General features: G+C 33.3%; 1 protein-coding gene across 1 annotated transcript; it reads right to left on the bottom strand.

The window, feature by feature from the left end:
• Positions 1–872: 872 nt before the first annotated feature.
• LOC134242077 (uncharacterized) lies at positions 873–12,453 on the bottom strand. Its single transcript, XM_062724097.1, has 3 exons — positions 11,925–12,453; positions 6,572–6,772; positions 873–1,208 (listed from the first exon to the last, which is right to left on the bottom strand). The coding sequence occupies exons 1-3, from the start codon at positions 12,383–12,385 to the stop codon at positions 995–997; spliced, it is 876 nt and encodes a 291-aa protein (XP_062580081.1). The 5' UTR covers positions 12,386–12,453; the 3' UTR covers positions 873–994.
• Between the last annotated feature and the right edge of the window lie 558 nt (positions 12,454–13,011).

The following is a 13,011-nucleotide window of genomic DNA, read 5'->3' as shown; positions in this document are numbered from 1 at the left end:
CACGGCAAAAAAAAATTTAAACAAAAAACTTGCGGAATCCAAAATTTAACTCAATAATTTTCTATAATTCTGCGATATTTTTCGACAATTTTCTCAAATTTATCGTTATGTTGTTTTATTATTATGTATTTAAATTTCTGACATGATATTTGAAGCATTTACAGAACTAAGTGATTTTTCTCCGATGCGATTCCTGTGAAAATGACGTCTCCTGAATTGACGGAGCACCACCTTTTTGTTCAATTATGTGTAATGCTCGAGGTATCGGCAACATAAATCCAAAATATGCATAATAAAACATGTAGTAAACTAGGGTATTCGTGACATTTCCCTACAAATAGCAAATTGGAATTTTAGACCGTTTAACCTCTGAAAAAGGGCTATGCGGGAGGACGGGAAGATAAAAAAAGGATTTTCGACGAAAACTTTACCAGGACTGTAAAAAACGTGATTGAGAGTGACCAATGTCACACTATATCTCATAAATACCTGCAGTTTTTGGTTTTAAAACAGAAAAGCATATGTTTTACTTGTTTTTAGATTTTAAGCTTGACAAGAAATGGTGTATGAATGTTGAGTAGATAAGGTTACTCAAACTGTACAGGAACTCTTGGAAAATGTTTAGAAAATGAAAGCTCATATTTTTTTTATAATGCCTGTGACGTCGGAGATTTTGCTGCTCCGTGAGTTAATGATACATCCAGACAAATCACCGAAAATTGATACCAGTTTACAACATTTTGAAATGAAATTTTGAAGACCACAAAAGTAAAGATTCTTTTACATTATGTGTGACATTTTGCCCGATTATGTCGTCAAATATTTTTTCTGTGCAACAAGTCCGCGTAATTTTTGAACGGCCCTCGTATAATACGTATATTTGATCACTTGTCTATATAGGATAAAAGAATTAATATATTTTGTTTTTATGGCGAGATATTTTGTAAGGTTAATATATGCATTTGTGATAGTTCACAGTATAGGAATGGGTCCTTCAATGTTGGAACAAATACTGATACAGTTTGATACAGGCTTTTTCTTGTTCTACCAGCCATAAGTTATCTGACGTGTCTACAGAGATTCCGAATGGCAGTGATATCCCATCATACTCTGTCAATATGAGAGACAGGAAGATCCCGTCTTGGCTAATCAAGTGCACGGCATCATTGGCCTTGTCTGCGATAAGGATGTACGCAGCTATGATAAGGCTGTCCGAGAACTTAAAACCACGTTAAATTTTATATGTTAATACACTAACCTGAATTCAAAAAATTCTTATAGGAAGATAGAGTAACTGATATTATTGTGTTGAACACATCTAGGGCTTCCGAGGGAAGCCTTCATGTTAGTGTCATGTGACCCGCAGAATCACGTGATTAGATATTTATATACTTTATTCAACTCCACATAAATCGCCCTGGCACAAGTGAAAGATGAGGATGAATCCTTAAATACAAGGCCTTATTTAAAAGAGCATAGGTTATAGTACATGAAAAGTGCTGGGGGAAGATATGAATTTGTACACTTCAACCACATTTTATCGAAAAGCGCAGCTCTTGTTGCTATCTGACGGTGTTTTCCATGAACATTCGAAAATCATATCGAATTTCAAAAATATCATACTTTCCCCCAGCAATATCCATGTTCTTGGATACCTGAACTTACTTTTACACATTTTCCGTATGTCATTCAACCCCATCTTTCACTTGTGCCAAGCGTTTAAACACAAGACATCTAATTTTCTCCATTTCACTTTCAGATATAAAACGCTCAAGTGATGCAGAAGTAGGGGACGCAACCCAAGATTATCAAAGCTTACCAAGGGCGCCGAATTTAAATGTATACAATGAATTTATCACATTAAAAAATGAAATTAAATTATTTCTTGGTCTTCTTTTTCAATATTTATTATTTGTAAAATGACATATCTATTATTTCAATGAATTTATTAAATTAATACACAACAAGCACTTCACACTGAAAGACATTCCAAATGTACAGAACGTATATTGACTATATTATGCTGATGCATATCAAATTACTTCAATATTTCAATACTTGTGAATCTACACAAAATATCTTTCAAAGTGAATATTTTAATACTAATCAAAATTCAGTGAATTTAACAGGATTTTACTGATGACAAATGTAAACGTTTATTTTCCAAATCTTCTTAGAGGCCTATGAAAAAATGTGTAAAAATTATCAACAAAAAATAAAAAAAAAATTAGGAAAAAAGGAAAAACTTTTAAACACAATATATATATATTTTTTTAGATAAAATGACAGTGTTTACATGCATTTTTTTTTTTATAATAAAAACAAAAAAAAATTTAAAAATTTAAAAAATGCATATTTATAGAGATTTCACATTTAAAAAATTTCTAAAAAATATTTCACAGCTTCAAAATTTTTTTTTTATAATTTTAAAAAATATAAAAGTAAAATTTGGTGCAGAACTTCAATGCCATGACTGTGCAAGAGGGGAAATGGCTGTTTTCAAGGACATTGATATCAAATGATCAATCATGGTGAGAAAAGAACTGAAAACAAGTTCTAAATCATGTTAAAGAAATGTTATAGAAATAATGTAATCTAATGAAAGCATGGAGTTCTGCAACTTTGCAAAGGTAATAATTGCAAGGTCTACAAAGGACAAAAATACACTGACATGGTGGGAAAAGAAACAAAAAAATGAAGATGTTTCACAAATTACTTTCAACCCGAATTGCAGAAATTCTAATGACATCAGGTACAATATCTACAATCAAATAATGTACAGGTTCCCAAAGATGCATGTTTCCCCATCAGTTTTTTACAAAAGATTGCCACGTTTGCAAAACTATGTTACAGATGCAAAATACTACAAATCAAACAACAAAAATGGTGAACGCAAAACATTTGTAGAGTTTTTCTCACTGCAAAACTGGTCATCCCTGACAAAAACTGCGAAACAAAGCCACAGTATAATGAACTGTAAGGCATGCATTTATGATTTACAAAGCATGTCATCTTTACACCTGTCCTATGCAAAAGAAATGAATGAGGCAGTAAGCAAATGTCAAGAAATGACCGAAAGCTTTTTGTCGACGACAATGAACACGACAACATTAACAGGAGCAAAAAATATTGCAAAAACAATGGTGAACACAATCAATCCCATATTTGAAGAAAAAACAGGTCAAAATTTTGAATTAGCTATTGCACAAAGTCTAAACTTAACTCCAAAAATTCACTATGAAGAGAAACGTAAACAAACCAAAGAAAAATTGCAAACATCACACGAAAAAATGAAAACTTCTATGTCACAAGATGACTCAGACGTCAGCTACTTTTTATCATCTGGTAAATCCTACAGTCAGTATGAGAGGGACAGAATGGCTGCTGGGTTCACAACAAAAGAAGACAGTACAGTAGCATCAAGAAAGAGAGCACAAAAGGAAGAAAACAAAGACCTAAAGAAGAGGAAACATCATGGCCCATTCGACTCATATAACATCAATGAAACACTACTGCAAAATGAATTAAACAATATGCCCTCAAACCGACCAATCAACTGGACAAGACTTGCAAATAAAATAAGCCTTACAAAAGCAGACAACACCGTCCCACTAAATGCAGGTCAGGTTCTAAAACAGTTTGCCATTTCAAGAGGCATCAGTCTCAAAAAATTCTCAAACAGTACCGACTATCTTCGCCGGGTAAGACGTTCCAAGAAAAAGATAGGATACAGATTGTCTGTTCCCACCCCACGCTCTTCAAAGGTACTGAAAAAAAACATTCAGACCAAAAAAATTTACATTGGTGAAGAAATAGCCCCCAAGTCATACAAAACAAATTACATTGACAATGATGGAGATCTACAAGAAAAAGTCAATGAAATTCATGGCAGGAAAATCCCCCTTAAGACCATCATTACCAATGAGATACAACGACTTGAAAAAGCTGGAGTGGTTAGATGTACCAATTACAAAGAACTAACATCAGAACAGCTGAAACACCACTGTAACACAGTCTTTGATACAGATCTTTTGCAACAGCAAAACGCCAGAGAAGTTCTTCAACAAAAGGAAAAAGAGTGGAAAATTAAGATGTGGCATGACCACTCGGACATTCTGAATCACTCCTATTTGAGCTTCATGTCATGCTTCCTGTACGACCCACTAAATTTCCTCACTGACAAAGAGTTCAGAGAAAAGTATCCAGAGAAGAACATTGACGTCCAGTCTTTTGTTGAAAGACCTCATCTTTACATTTTTGGATTATCTGGTAAGACATTAAACTTGTCAATACAAGCTCTACAAGGAATTAAAAAACAAAAACAACAAACAAAATTCTCAAAACATTCAACTAGTACAATTTTTAAAACCAAACAACATAATGTAAACAAAGAGAAAAAAATCATGAAAAGGGGAGACAATCCCTTAAAAAACAATTACAGAAACTCTAACTTCAAATATTTTTCTTCAAAAGTAAAGTGGAAAATCATATTCATGACAAATCAGATAATAAAAAAATGCATAACATCTATTATTTACAAAAAAATTAAATGTATACATAATTACACATCTATAAATTTACAATTAAAAAAAGATGAATCAAATACGAGAAACACTCCACTTCCTATACAAAATTTGCATCATTTCTTCATTACAAACAGCAAAAAAATTTTAAAAATTTTTTTGAAAAAAATACAAATTCTCAATTATGTGCTTACATGATAAATTACAAGTAAAATACAATTTAAATGCTCATGTTCTTGCATAGAATTGATGACTAGTGTTTTACATTTGATTTAAAAAAAAAATTACAACACTGCTGATACATGTATATTAATAATGTAATACAAATCATACAGTATCAAGATATTCAATGTTTAATGACTGTAAATTATTTTTAATAAATCAGCATTGGGATTTTCAATGTAAATATTGAAAACGACAATAAAATGAAAGATTTACCACATGTATTTCAAGAAATTCAAAATGGTCTTATTTTCATCAGGGTCAGATAACTCTTCAAAAGCGTACAAAATGGAAAACTTTTTACAAGTTACCAGTTACAGACTTACAGTGAATTTGAGTCATTTCATTTCCATCATTTACAAATACACATGTAACTTAGTAAAAAATATGCTTCAAAATGTTCAGTTTTTGTCATCATACATTGATTACCTAAAAAAAAAATTACAAAAAAAAGTAAGGAAATGAAACAAAATTCCAAATTAAAAAATATGCCTTAGACACAAAGCATTAAAATCAACAGCTTTAAACATATATACACTTTTCTAATTATAGATCTCAATTATTTTAACAGGAAGCAGTGACAGAGACCAGTTAACATACATTTTGCCAAGGATCAAGGATTTACAAGATGTTTCAGAAGCACACCTGAACATAAAACCAGTCCTAAGAGTTTTCACAGGTGACAACCCTGCACGCCAGTTCGAAAGTGGACAACAAAGAGGTGGAAAGTACAGCTGTGTATGTGGTGTTCCAGCCAATGAACACAACAATTTCATTTGTTGCTACAATACTGAAACTCTAACATTGGAAGAGAGAAGAAAGCTAGTTATATCAGGCAATGTATGGCAAAAGATGAAAACTGGCACAGTTAATCCTTTTCAAAATCTAAGGAAAGAAGAAATCATTGAAGAGTTAGAAAGAAGATCAATATGGACAGAGGCAGAAACAAAAAGTGAAGTACAAGAGAAACTGGCATCTACATTACACGGAGTTGTACGACCGCCAGCCCTCTGTTGTGAAGACCCTACAAGATCCGTAGAAGATCTTCACATAGATAGCTACGAGGTGCTAGCATGTGAACCTCTGCACGATCTCACGAACGTCATTCAGAATTTAATACAAGAGCTCCCTCATCATGTTCCCGATGACTCAAAACAAGAATTTCTAGCTTTCAGCGAGACAACTATAGGCCAAAAAAATCAACTGAAGGGATCTGATGCTAGGTTATATGCAGTCAAACTTGCCAAATTTACTTCCCAAAAATATGAAGAAGAAAAGGTAGACAAAAATACATTGGATCTTGTAAATGCTCTCGTTGACATCATAACAGTGTGCTATTCCAACTATTCAGCTAGATCTCCAAAACAACTTCTGAGACTTTATAACCAGTGCTTTCTATTTGGCCTACTCTGCAAAATTGTTGTTGGAAATCCTAAAAAACTGACAAGCAGAAAGTTTTATGGCAATCATTTTCATAGCATCACTGTACACCTACCAGAAACAGCACGTTTATTTCACTTAATATCAATTATTCCTGAGCAAGAAGAAAGATCCTTTGGAACTTTAAGAAGAATTTCAGAAAATACTACAAACAGGCAGTCAAAATATGTTGTTGATAATGCTGTCCTTCGTTACACCTTTCAAAGCTCAAAAAATGACCAAACTGAAACAATCTCAAGACAAAATTCTACCATTAGTAAACAAGCAAAATTATTGCCAGCACGAGAACCAACCTCATTTACAATACAGTTAATTAGAAGATACCCAGCACTAATACAAGCTCATTTACAACGCATAGCAGACTATGTTATCCTTGGAGAAGGTACTTGGTGGTGCACTGACAGTCAGAAGATGGTGTTTCATGATGGACCAGGAGATGACGACAACAGAAGTCTTGGGCCACACCTGCGTCACTTCCGGTCTTCTTCTTTGACTCAAGAAAGACACCGTATTGAGGAGATCTGGGAGAGGTGTGTGAAGATGTACGCAAGAGGTCAGCTCCATCTTCCCCTGCGAAGCCTGAAAACCTACAAAGAAGGCAAATTGGTGTACATCTATCCAAGAGTTGAAGGTAAATAATCAATAAAATGATTAAAGTTATATATAAAATTAGGTTAACACTTCATTGTTCCCCCACCATTTCAAGGCAGGGGCACACATTGAAAATCTTGCATGATTATATCAATTAACAAAGGCAAAAAAAATTATCAAATTCATATCATTTAGTAATTCCAAATACTGCACTTTTTGAATATGTATATGTATATGTAAGATATTTTGGTCCTTTGCATGTAAGTTTGAACTTTGTCCATTATGTAGATGCTGGTGAGGAAATCAGCTTTCCAAATGATTGTACAAGGAAAGATCACACACAGGAAGTTGAAACAAGTCTATCAAGTGATGAAGGTAAACATCTGAAGAAAAAAATAATTGTAAAAATATTGTGCTTAAATAGTATTACTTGTCGAACAAAAATATTTAAATATTTAAATATAAATAAATAAAAATAAAAATATAAATAAATAAATAATAAAAAATATTTAAATATTCATACTTCATGAATATCAAAATTTTCTTATTTTGCAATCTCTTTTCATACAGCACTTGTTCAGACACAGTCCCCTAAGAGAGATAGGCTCAAGCACAACTCTCTCATGGAAAATGGCAACCAAGAAAATACCGAATTGACAGGTTAGCTTGAACTCACATAGTTTTAAATAAAAGTCAAATACTGTAGCCAAGCAGATTTTTTTTCTTAATGGATTTTATCACCACTTTCGATAATTTTCCGGAAAATTCATGCCTGATCATCAGGGTTTTAATATTTATAATGCGTCTGAGTCCCAAACATGTAATAAAACGTCTCATTCTTTCAAACGTTTCAGTGACTATAAACAGAAACGTATAAACATGGCGGCAAGCATGTCTATATTTTAAAGTGCAGTTAAAATGTCTTGGAGATAATATGATGTCCAGAAACTTTTCACAGAGAATGAAAGAAGAGCAGACTATAGGAGATGCAATATTTCTTTTCCCCAAAGAGTCCTGTTAAAAACCTAATCTTGTATGATTTTTATGGAAATAAAAATAAAAACCAAATATCAGCTGTTTCAATGACACAACTTCGCTATTTTTTCCCATTGGTAATATTTTTCTTCCAATTCAAAAGTAAGAAATTAATATGTTGAAACTGAACAAAAATTGTAGAAATTGCACATGAAGATTATGTACGTTTTTTTAACTTGAATTTTATTTCCCAAACCCAGACACATGCTAAATTTTGTGATAAGTGTATGAAAAAATCAATATAACCAGACAATAGATCGTTTTCATGAATATAGGTCCCAGATACATGCCTTGTTGTTGACATTTTACTTTGACCGCCATTGGACTTATAAGAATTCAGTGTTTTCCCTTTATTTCAAAGTAAAGGGTTAGAGATCAGTTGTAACGGGCTAGGGCATGATGTTTATGAACAAAATCTCTATGGACCTTACAACAAATTTTTATTTCAAAGCGGCATTTTTGTCAATTGAAGCGGTCAATTTGGCCGGTTGCCGGTTCTTAGGGAAAACACTGAGAATTGTGTCAGAGTCCAGTGGTTCCTTGACTCCAAGGCAGCTGACCAGAGCCTTGGAGCATTTTAAGTCATCCAAAGACAAAGAATTAAAGTTCTGAATGAATAAAATGATTTGTTTTCAGATTATTCTGTGTTTATTTGATTTTTCTTGTTTTTAGAATTAAATTATGACTAATTGTCTGGTAAAAATTTCCCAATTTTTATAAAAACTTCGCTTTTTTCCCAATTCCACTGGCCCCGGCCCCAGTACCAAAAATGGGTGTGAGAGCCCTGTTGGTTACTAAAAGGTCATGCTAATAATAGGAAATGGGCAACAGTGTAAGGTTTCACTAAAAGATTTAAAGATAATCTGTGACTTCGTCTTGATAATTAATATAATAAAGTTTACAAGATTATGAATCTAAATCAATGTAAATTAGTTTGTTTTTTGTTTTAAAAAATGAATGTGTCATTTTCCCAATATTCTATATGATCAACATATTCAATATTTAAAAAGAGATATTTTTTAAGATTTCAAATAAGATCTGAAGTAATTTAAACCTTCAGTAAAATCATTTGTAGTTCCTTTTATTTGATTCTTATTTTACTACAAATAATTTTTTTTTCAAATTTCAGGAAATGTTTCTAATTTTTAACAATTCAAAAGAAGGGTGGTGGTGTTTTTTGCTTTTTTTAAATCGGCGATGTTCCGTTTGAAAGAAGTTTCAAATTATTTTTATTCTTATTTTGTCGCCACCCAATGGACTTTTTGGTTGAAAAAATCCTTAAACCTAAAGATAAAATAACTTTGGCCTAAATTTGAAATTTAAATAAAGAAAGGCATGTTAGTTTCTAATGTCTCCTTTTATAATGATGGCATTAGGCTATATACTTTGTAAATCTAATTCTCTGGTTCTCAGGCTATTTTCTCCAAAACAGATGCGAGAGGGAGGTATTATATTTTTCATTTTATTGTCAATAAAGTAAAAGAGGTAGGTATTTTTTTTAATTTTAATTTTCAAATTTTCTTTTGAAATAAAGATTTACTTTCCATGACTGCGTATCAACATGTAAACATTGTACTAGGCGATGTGTTTGAATATTTAACTGGTAAAAAAGCAACGAAGGAATTTCTTTTCCAATTACTCTTCGTAATACTAACTTTTTATTAATTTTATCAAAAATTAAATATTAAAAAAATTAGTAATGCGGCCACCTCAAAACGATGTGCATGTGCCTGAAATTTATGTAGCCTATATACATACAGGTAAACTTCGTTATCTCGACATCGACGGGACAGTCGGAAAATGTCGAGATATCCGAGGTGTCGAGATATCAGAGTTGAGACTCGACGTCCTTAATTTTACTGCATAGTAAAACTGAACAGATGTGTAACTACTGGTACCTTCAATTAGACTGTAGCTCGTTTGTTTCAGCTATCCCTCCACATTTATTAGAAAGAAGTTATTCACAAATGTTATTTACGAAATGCTTTCTTTTTTATCGAAATCTCATTTCACTAAAAACCGTTTTCCATCCAGCATTCGATCCGCGTGCCATTATCTCTGTCAGAACAGGATACGAAATGCGCTTTATAAACTCCAAACCAGAACGGTACAAAGTTGACTTCCGAGATACAGAAAAAAATTAATGCGTATAATTTTTAAATTATTTCATTTCACTTCTTTTTTTATTTCAGAATCATTCATCATTAATTTTCTATCCTTTTCAAACCAAAATTTAATTGGAATTGGGCATTTAACAACTTAATGATGTTACATATGCATCCATATTACGGCTGATGCAATGGTCGTGCATGTCGTAAGTTTGATTGATTCATGTTGAATGCATTTTTACCACAATTTTAAGTTCAATTGAATTCATTGTGTATATTGTTCATTGTTATTAAGTTAATTTTTTTTTTACAAAATGTTTAAGTTTTGTTAGATTTCAATACAAATAAACGGTCGTACATTTACGCAAAATTGAGAAGATTAACCAATGATAATTACCCAATCTGAAATTAAACAATTAATGCATTAGAGATGCCGAGCGGGGCCTGGGATTCCTCTACAAACACATTTTTACTGAGCAGTGTGTAATCAAAACATGGGTGTGAAATGTGTGAATTTCTGACGACGTCGAGTTACATGGAGTCGTCCGTGCGTGACGAGCGACCAGCTGACAAACAATTAGGTTAAGTAGAGCAGAAAATTGCAATGATGTCGACATATACCAGGTAAACTTTGCTCTTGGGACTGTGAAATACGAGATAAGCAGGGTAGTCGACATTACCGAGGTCGACATATCAGAGTTTTTTCAAATCATTTATATAGTGAATAATGTCGGGACCACAGACTGACATCGACATATCCCAGGTTGTCGACATATCCGATGTCGAGATACCGAAGTTTACCTGTACATGTACATGTAATGGGGCATGACTTTTTTTAGTTTGTAATAACCTTTTAGTCCATCCAGTGCTAATGGGATGTGATTGATTCAAATTAATATTTTGGTAAATTGCTTTATATAATATTAATATAGGCTAATTAAACTGCATTAGAATCATGAGCAACAGATCTGGGAAGAGAAAGATATACATAAATATAGGCATTGCGGTGTCGGTTTAATTAGCCCCCCTCCCCCCTTTTCAACAGACACAGGTTGCAGTGTAGTCAAAGAAGGGTAATTATTCCAATATTACTATAGCTAGAAAAATCTTTGTTTCACTGAAACAAAGATTTTTCTAACTTTCAGAATACATTTCTCTGTACATAATGAGTTCAATCAGCTGATAAAGGCATACATTAAACTACGATCCGGTCATTAAAGCTTTGTTGTAGGCCAACATGTAAATCGTGATATAAACAACTGGCAAATTCCCTTCAGTAATTGATAAAAAGGAAATAATTGTGATGAGACACTTCGGACTTCCAGCACCTACCATGCACATGTGCGTGCAATCGGGGTTTCCCCCCATAGTTTTTGTCCTGTCCCACGTGTCATTTTCTATATATACCATCTTCTGAATAAATTAACAGAAAAACAGAAAATTGTTCGTCTTCAAGTCTAAATTGTGCTTGCTGTAAAGCTCGATAACCTGACAGTATTCGTGACAATAGCGCTTTGCCACCACGTGTTGACCGATGTGTCTGACATATAATATTATGTAGTTCTGCTTTAAAAATACTTATCAAATTAACCTACAGCTAATGGTAGAAATAAATCACATCTCTACTTACGCCTTCGTCTTCTTTCGCCCCTTTCTAAAGCTTGTTGTCTCGATATTTTCAGGACATCTATCCACGCACATGGCATTAGCTCAACTGACTGCGAAGCTCAAGATCGACCAAGATTGTTGTTTATTTGATGTGAGCATGCGCAAGGCAATATTGTTTCCAGAGGAAAATATGACATAAACAGAGTAAACTAAGCCATCCGTTATATTTTTTCATGCTATTATGCATAATTCACGGTGATGATCAATCGAGTTTTTAAATCAATAACGTCAACATGTTTTTTCAGTGGAAACTATCTGAATCAGAAGGCGTCCATTGTGACGTCACAACCACAACAATCATTTCGCGGAATTTTTCGAAGTAGGTTTTTGTTCGGACAGCCTTATCATAGCTGCGTAGCCCAGACTGTCGGTAGTCACATCAAACGGTTGAAAGAAATATTTTAACGCCCCAGCTTCGGCCTTCCCGTCATATGTAAAACGAAGATTTCCAGCCGTGTTCAGTACGACCACTTTACTATTTCCAAACGTATTACAATCACTTATACAGATATCCTCATTGATATTCTCACAGACAAACCTTGGATCAAGAAAAAGTGCCTCAAAATTCTGATCTATCTGGAATTCCTGGATTTTCCTCCCACTGCTGCTGTACTTGACCACTCTCGCTGTATCAAGGAACATCTCACCCATACAGACTAGGATATCACCTGACCTGGTACAACACAGTCCAAAAGGATCATACTCAGTATTTATAAGTTTTGTTTTCTGTTTATTGAGTGACACTCTATAGATTACTTTATTGTTGTGGTCAGAGTAAATCAGACTTCCGTCCTTCATCACAGCCAGACCAGATGGTTCAATGTCAGTACTAATGTTATCCAGCCCTGTTCCTGACCTGTCTATCAGTTGTACAGCTCAACAAACTTTTTAAGCTCACATGGTTTTCCGCACAAATTAAGGTCACATTTTTATGATATAATATTGTGTATCGAGAGAACAAAATACATTTTAAAAGTATATGTTTACATAACTTGAGTTTTATTTCATTTACTGAAACATAATTCACACACATCAATTGGTAGAACTTTGATATATTCATGGCTGAAAACTAACAACTATTCTCTTTTGAATTTTTGTAGTTTCTTGCCAATTGTAGCTGTCGTTTCATACATTCTTTTGAAAGCAATAGCTCTTGGCAGAAACGTTGACATGGATACAGTACAGCTACTGTAACTTGTATTGTCTGTTCATTTTGACTCTTTAACTCGGGGTGGTAATAGTATTTTTCATCTGTTTGACTGCTTTCTATGTTAATAAGGTGGGGGTTTTAAGAGTCAACTTCTAAAATCTAGAATCATGAAACATTCATCCCACTGCAAAATTTTAACGTTTCAAACCGTAAATGCAGAAGAATTTTCCTTTTCATAGAAGAAATTTACTATTAAAAAAAATAAACAATACTT

The sequence above is a fragment of the Saccostrea cucullata genome, unplaced genomic scaffold (assembly GCF_032062105.1).
Source record: "Saccostrea cucullata isolate Sc308-1 unplaced genomic scaffold, CSIRO_AGI_Scuc_v1 ctg2873, whole genome shotgun sequence".
In the NCBI taxonomy this organism is placed as follows: domain Eukaryota; kingdom Metazoa; phylum Mollusca; class Bivalvia; order Ostreida; family Ostreidae; genus Saccostrea; species Saccostrea cuccullata.
Note: the sequence above shows the minus strand (reverse complement) of the source record. Positions and strands in the feature narration are given on the sequence as shown.

What these genes read in the sequence shown, in the direction of transcription:
- LOC134242077 (XM_062724097.1), bottom strand. Translation starts at nt 12,385, where the DNA reads ATGAAGGACGGAAGTCTGATTTACTCTGACCACAACAATAAAGTAATC. An exon ending in TACGCAGCTATGATAAGGCT is followed by an intron (nt 6,773 to 11,924) that starts GTCCGAACAAAA and finishes CCTTCTTTGTAG; the next exon opens with GTTTTCAGGCTTCGCAGGGG. An exon ending in GACTGTCAGTGCACCACCAA is followed by an intron (nt 1,209 to 6,571) that starts GTACCTTCTCCA and finishes GTTCTCGGACAG; the next exon opens with CCTTATCATAGCTGCGTACA.